This window comes from Lagenorhynchus albirostris, chromosome 15 (genome assembly GCF_949774975.1).
Source record: "Lagenorhynchus albirostris chromosome 15, mLagAlb1.1, whole genome shotgun sequence".
In the NCBI taxonomy this organism is placed as follows: Eukaryota; Metazoa; Chordata; class Mammalia; order Artiodactyla; family Delphinidae; genus Lagenorhynchus; species Lagenorhynchus albirostris.
Window position 1 is genome coordinate 83,306,000 of NC_083109.1, and position 6,000 is coordinate 83,311,999.

General features: G+C 49.1%; 1 protein-coding gene across 3 annotated transcripts in view; it reads right to left on the bottom strand.

Annotated features, from left to right (window-relative positions):
* The window catches only part of DAGLB (diacylglycerol lipase beta), a 31,573-nt gene extending 27,174 nt beyond the window's left edge, over window positions 1-4,399 (bottom strand). For all 3 annotated transcript variants that reach the window (XR_009535092.1, XM_060122433.1, XM_060122432.1), the window contains exons 1-2: window positions 4,215-4,399; window positions 2,668-2,819 (exon numbers count right to left, since the gene is read on the bottom strand). Coding sequence is in view for 2 of the 3 variants with exons in the window: in XM_060122433.1 (XP_059978416.1) it covers window positions 2,668-2,819; window positions 4,215-4,309 (247 nt within the window). In the remaining variant the exon portion in view is untranslated. The remainder of the gene's footprint in view (window positions 1-2,667; window positions 2,820-4,214) is intronic.
* Window positions 4,400-6,000: the final 1,601 nt, after the last annotated feature.

A 6,000-nucleotide genomic window follows, 5' to 3' on the forward strand; every position in this document is an offset into this window, starting at 1 on the left:
AAATAAGTAAATAAAATAAATAAATTAAAAAACATAAAAACAAGCAGGACCTGTCTTGACTCAAGGGGCTGGAAATGCAGGGCCAGGACTGGCACCAGGGTGTCCTCTGCTTCTCAGCCCTGCCCTCCTCTGTATTCAGCTCCTCCTGGGCTGTGAGTGGAGGAGACTCAGCGGGAATTCAGCAGCTCACTCATGCACAGTGCCATCCCGAAGGAAAACCATATGCTGCTTCTGGATCTTTCCCAGAGGAGCAGGGAAGGACTTCCCTGGAACTTCCCAGGAAACTCCCTGAATTTCACTGGCCCGAATCAGGGCACATGTCCAGTCCTGAACCAACCACCCATCCTGCACCGGGCACAGGGCCGGTTTCTGTGAGGGGTGGGGGGAAGTCCTGTCTGGAGGAGGCTGCTGCAGAAGCAACCCACCCAGAACACCCCACACAACCGACAGATGCCTGCCGAACTGTGACGTGTGACGGTGTCTGCGAGGAGAAGCCTGAGGCACGCGGCCATCCATCCACCGCAGGGGTGTGACTGTGCCCTGACACCACCCAAAATATCCGAAGAAAAACATTTAAGGAGAAAAAGGCTTGTACTTAACCCACTATTACAGTTGTAAACCTGGTGTGCTAAACAGAATGTGCTGTGAACAGAGAGGGAAACTAAATTAGATACCCTGTACCTGAAATGACACCATCTTTCAGAAAATCTGAGCTCAATAAGAACCTCATAGTGCTAAATCCTCATCGTACACATTTCAGCTCCTTCCTTTCCTTCAGCATCAGTACCAACGACGATCCAGACTTGGGGTCCGACAGAGACCAAAGAACTGGGACCGTCTTTGATCCAGACCCCATGCATTCACGTTTTCAGAGGTAAACTAAAATAGCCAGGGCTCTCTTTTCTACGTTGCTGCAGTACGTGGGCGTGCGCCATGCTTCTTGGTCATCCAAACCCTAAGGGCTTTTTCTCATGAAACACTCTGCCACTAACATTTCTCTCTGTATTTCTCCCCACGAACTACCATCTATTAAGTTTCAGTCTATCGTTCCACCCTATCGAGATCTTGATTCCATCACCCAGGGTATCAGCTACTTACTCCCTCCCAGTTTTATCATCATCATCTACAATCTGTAAGCCTCCCTCCTACATCCCGATTCAAGCAGTGATAAAACACGTTGGATGGTAGCATGCCATGCAGCCCTGCCTTTGACGGATGAGTTTTCATTTACTGATGCATTTCTTTATCAGCCACAAGAGTGCTCAGCTCATCCTACAAACCACAGTAATCGACAGGGAAGGTTTCCAACGTTTTCAGACATTCTCAGCTAAACGACTGTCTGCAGAAAATGGTAACATATAGAAAAAAACTATCAAGAAGAGATATAACTTTTACAACTCATTAATAAAGGACAAAGAACCCAATTTAAAATTGGGCAAAGAATCTGAACAGACATTTCTTTAAAAATAATATAAAAATGGCCACTGAGCATATGAAAAGATGCTCAATATCATTTGTCATCAAGAAAATGCAAATCAAAACCACAATGAGGGCTTCCCTGGTGGCGCAGCGGTTGAGAGTCCGCCTGCCGATGCAGGGGACACGGGTTCGTGCCCCGGTCCGGGAAGATCCCACGTGCCGTGGAGCGGCTGGGCCCGTGAGCCATGGCCACTGAGCCTGCGCGTCCGCAGCCTGTGCTCCGCAACGGGAGAGGCCACAACAGTGAAAGGCCCGCGTACCGCAAAAAAAAAAAACGAAAAAAAACAACACAATGAGATAGCATTTCATATCTACCAGGATGGCTATGATCAAAAAGTCAGATAGTAAGTGTTGGTGAGGATGTGGAGAAACTGGAACCCTTATAAAGTGCTGGTGGGAAAGAAAAATGGTCCAACTGCTTGGAAAACAGTCTGGCTGTTCCTCAGGAAGTTAAACAGATTTACCATGTGATCTAGCACTACCACCCCTACGTACATATCCAAGAGAAATAAAAACATAAGGGTATGTAAAACATGTATGCGAACGCTGAAAGCAGCATTATCTGTAACAGCCAGAAAGTGGAAACAACCCAAATGTCCACCAACTGACAAATGGATAAATAAACTGTGGTATACACGTTCAGTGCAATACTAATCAGTCATAAAAAGGAATGAAGTGCTGATACATGCTCTAACACGGACGAACCTTGAAAACGTTATCCCAAGTTTAAGAAGCCAGACCGAAAGGCCACATCGTGGATGAGTCCACCTATATGATGTCCAGAACAGGCAAATCTACAGACAGGAAGTAGAGTAGTGGATGCCTAGGGCTGAGGGAGTTGGGGAGAAATGAGGAGTAATTGCTAGCGGGCACAGGAAATTCTTTTTGGGGTGATGAAATGTTCTGAAATTGGTAGCGGGGAGGGTTGCACGACTCTCTGAATATACGATAAATCACTGAATTGTACACTTAAATGGATGAATTGTATGGTATGTGAATTGTATCTCAAAAAAGCGATTAAAAATGAAGAGGTGTTGGGAATTCCCTGGTGGTCCAGTGGTTAGGACTCCCCCACTGCAGGGGGCCCGGGTTCCATCCCTGGTCTGGGAACTAAGATCCCGCAGGCTGCGCAGCCAAAAAAAGAAGAAGAGGAAGAAGCGGTGTCAAACAGAAGAGACTAGCGTTTACCTTTCATGCTGACACACACGATGGCTGACACGGTGCATATGATAACTGCCAGCAGAATGATGAGCACGATCAGGTAACTGCTGAGCAGGACGCCACCAGGACAGTCCAGCTTCCCTCTGTGCATGAGGTACAGCGTCAGGATGCCGATCCACCTGCCGAGACACAGGTAGCGTCAGAAATGGAATCCAAGGAGCCGCTTTGAAAAACACAATGGAAGGAAGTAAATGGAGTTAATACTTTCCAAAACAAGGCGAGGTTCACTTTGGAACTGAATCTTCCTCAATAACATATTTACTAAGTCAATTAAAGAGTATGGCTTTTTTTTTATTTTTAATGAGCTTTATACTTTCTATGCTTACATCATTGTTTTTATTCTGTGCCTGTTGTAATACATTTAAAGCCATAAGTAAGCAAATATAATGTGAACTGCTGGAAAGTTGCCCCATCATGACTCCAAAGTATATACTTGATCAGTCATCAGCAAGAGAATTTTTACTTCTGTGGATTAACAAGAAACTGACAAACGCACGTCGTAATCTGCTGGGTGTAGTACAAAAACAAGGGGATGGGAAGCAAGCTATGGAAAGATGTTCTGTGGTGAACACTGATCAACTTGAAAGGACAAGGACTGCAGACTCATAAGTATATTTTGTAATTCAGGACAGAACAATGAAAGGCAGCACCCAACAATGCAACGTCATAGTGGTTCTTCACTAGAGTTATTTCAGAATCCGGCAGGGAACCATTTCGCGAGAACGCGGTATTAGAGATTCAAGGCCAAAAGAGGAACTGGACTAGATAACTTTTTATGCTTTTGTCAGTTTTGTGATATTACATCCTTGTCTAGAAATAATAACGGGAAATGATCTCAGAAAGACTGGCCCTGAAAACTATGAAACAACTAAGAAGCAGCTCATACTTTCATGTTTTTAAATTCCTCTCCCCTTAAGAATCTACTTTTTAATAACGATGATATTACTCTTCGCTCAGACCCTCTGGGACTGACTTTCAGGCACCCAATTCCACTCCCCACGGATTCCACATTTTGAAAGACTAGAGAGAAAATGCCAGTCCTGTGTGCTCGTCGAGGGATTCAGCCACAACCGGCTCAGGAACGGCACGAACGGTATTGTTGCCATTCCTGCGTTTGGCAGACAAGATGCAGTGCGTTTCCATGCAGAACGCTGGAGCGATGCTGATGGCTGTTCCCGGCTCGAGGCAGGAGGTCCCGAGGCCACGGCTTTGGGCGGCAGCGCAGTCCCGGCGGCTCCCAGGCCCGGGTCTCGACGCCCCGGAGGGGTGCCCGTGCCCTGCAGCGCCGACGTCCCGCCGGCGGGCCCACCCCATGACGCCGGGGACGGCGTCCCCGCTCTGGGCCGCCGTATGCTGTCTGGAAATGGGGAGAGCAGCGGCACCCACCTCCTCGGGCGGTGGAGAGGACCAGGTACAAGAACGCAGGGCAGGCGACACGGTCCCTGCCCTCGACCGCCTCGGCCCCGCTCCCTCCTCCGTCCCGGCCGCCCGCTGCCCGCAGAGCCCGCCCTCACCACAGCACTCGCACGAACAGCTCGAAGACCCCCGGGAAGACCAAGTCGTCGCTGGCGATGGCCCAGCGCCGGCCGAACAGCACCATCCCCGGCATGGCGAAGTACCCGCCGCCCGGGCTCGGGCCGGCTCGCCGCGAGCGCGCTGCCACTCGGAGCCCCGAGCCCTCCGGTCTCCACCGCCGAACCGCGACTCCGCGCAGGCGCACGCTGGGGCGGGTGAGGGGGGGAAGGGGGGAGAGAGAGTGAGAGGCCGAGACCGGCGCACGCGCACTGAGCTCCACGCAGCGGCCGCTGGGCCTCTGCGCCTGCGCAGGTGAGCTGACCCGGAAGACGCAGGTGGGCCTCGTAGGGACTTCGCAGGTATGAATTTTGTAGATAAGGAGTCTTCCTGACCCGAAGGGTTAGCTAGCCCAGAGACCCCCAGCAGTCAGTGGCGGATCTGGAGTTCATACCCAGGTCTGTGGGGCTGCAAGCCTATGACGAAGTTGCCCCCAGCCCCGACCGATCCTGGGATCAGGAGTGCCTCTTTGGGACCATTCCCTGGTTCAGGGCCTGAAGCCACACGGCAGCTTTGTGCTGGGGAGTGGGGAATAACCTGATCTGCCCTCCTTCCTCCCGAGCAGGTTCTGACCACTTCTCAGCCCCTCCACGCCCCTCCACCCTGGCCCAAGCCCCCTTCATCGTGTACCTAACCCGGTCTCCCTACTGCTCTCCCCCACTCTGCTACCCCACCTACGGTGCATTCTCCCTACAGCAGCTGGCGTGACCTTGTTGAACCGTCAAACGAGGGCCATCAGCTTAGGATCTTGCAAGGCTGCACTCCAAACCCCTAGAGAAGCTTTTCCTTGGTAGTTATACAGCATAAGTCTGTAAATGCGTGATTATCTGCCTTCCCGGGTTAGGGTTACTACTTTCTCCCTCCTTCACTCCACTGCCTGCCACCTTTTTTCCCCTGAAATACATCAAGCTTATTCTCGCCCCAAGGTTTTCAAAGTCCCCGTGTCCTTTGCCAGGGACGTTCCTCCTGCAGGTATTTCCCTGTCACTCTCTCACTTCATTCAGCCCTCAGCTCAAGTGTCACTGCCTCAAGAGCCTTCCCTGGCCACTTTATCTAAAACAGCCCACCCATCGGTTCCCGTTCCTTTGCCCAGCTTTAGTTTCCTTCACAGCTCTTAATCACTCCTGGACATTGTATCACATGTGTTACCGCTCTCCTTCCACCTTGAGTGTGTTAAGTTGCCTGAGCCTGGAAACCTTGTCCATCTTGTTCACTGCAATGCACATAATAGAGCACATTAAATGCACTTATTAAATACTTGATTAATGAACAAACATTAAATGTCAAAATTTTCCAAGTCCGAAGAACCTTCAGTGGTCTTCTAAAGGGCAGAATTTCAGAGTTAAATAATGTTAAAAAAAAGTAATAATAATAAACTGTATTGACGGTTGTGAAAATGATACAGGGAATTGTAAACAAGGAAGTTATTAGATTTTTATAGAAAAAGAGGATCATTCAATCATTCATAAAATAAATATTTATTGGGCACTTGGTGTGGCCAGAAGTGACTTAATCAGAGAGGTCAGGGAAGACTTTCCCTGAAGAAGATATTAAAATGAGATCTGGAGGAAGAGTAGCAATTAAGGTGAAAAAGGGTGATTCAGAAGTTAGAATGTTGTGCCTGTGATCACATACCTTCTTTTTTTTTTTTCCAGTTTAAATAAAAGAGGGAATTTATTAGAAGAATACAGTTTCTTATGGGGACTCCAACAGCAGAAGTGGGTTAAG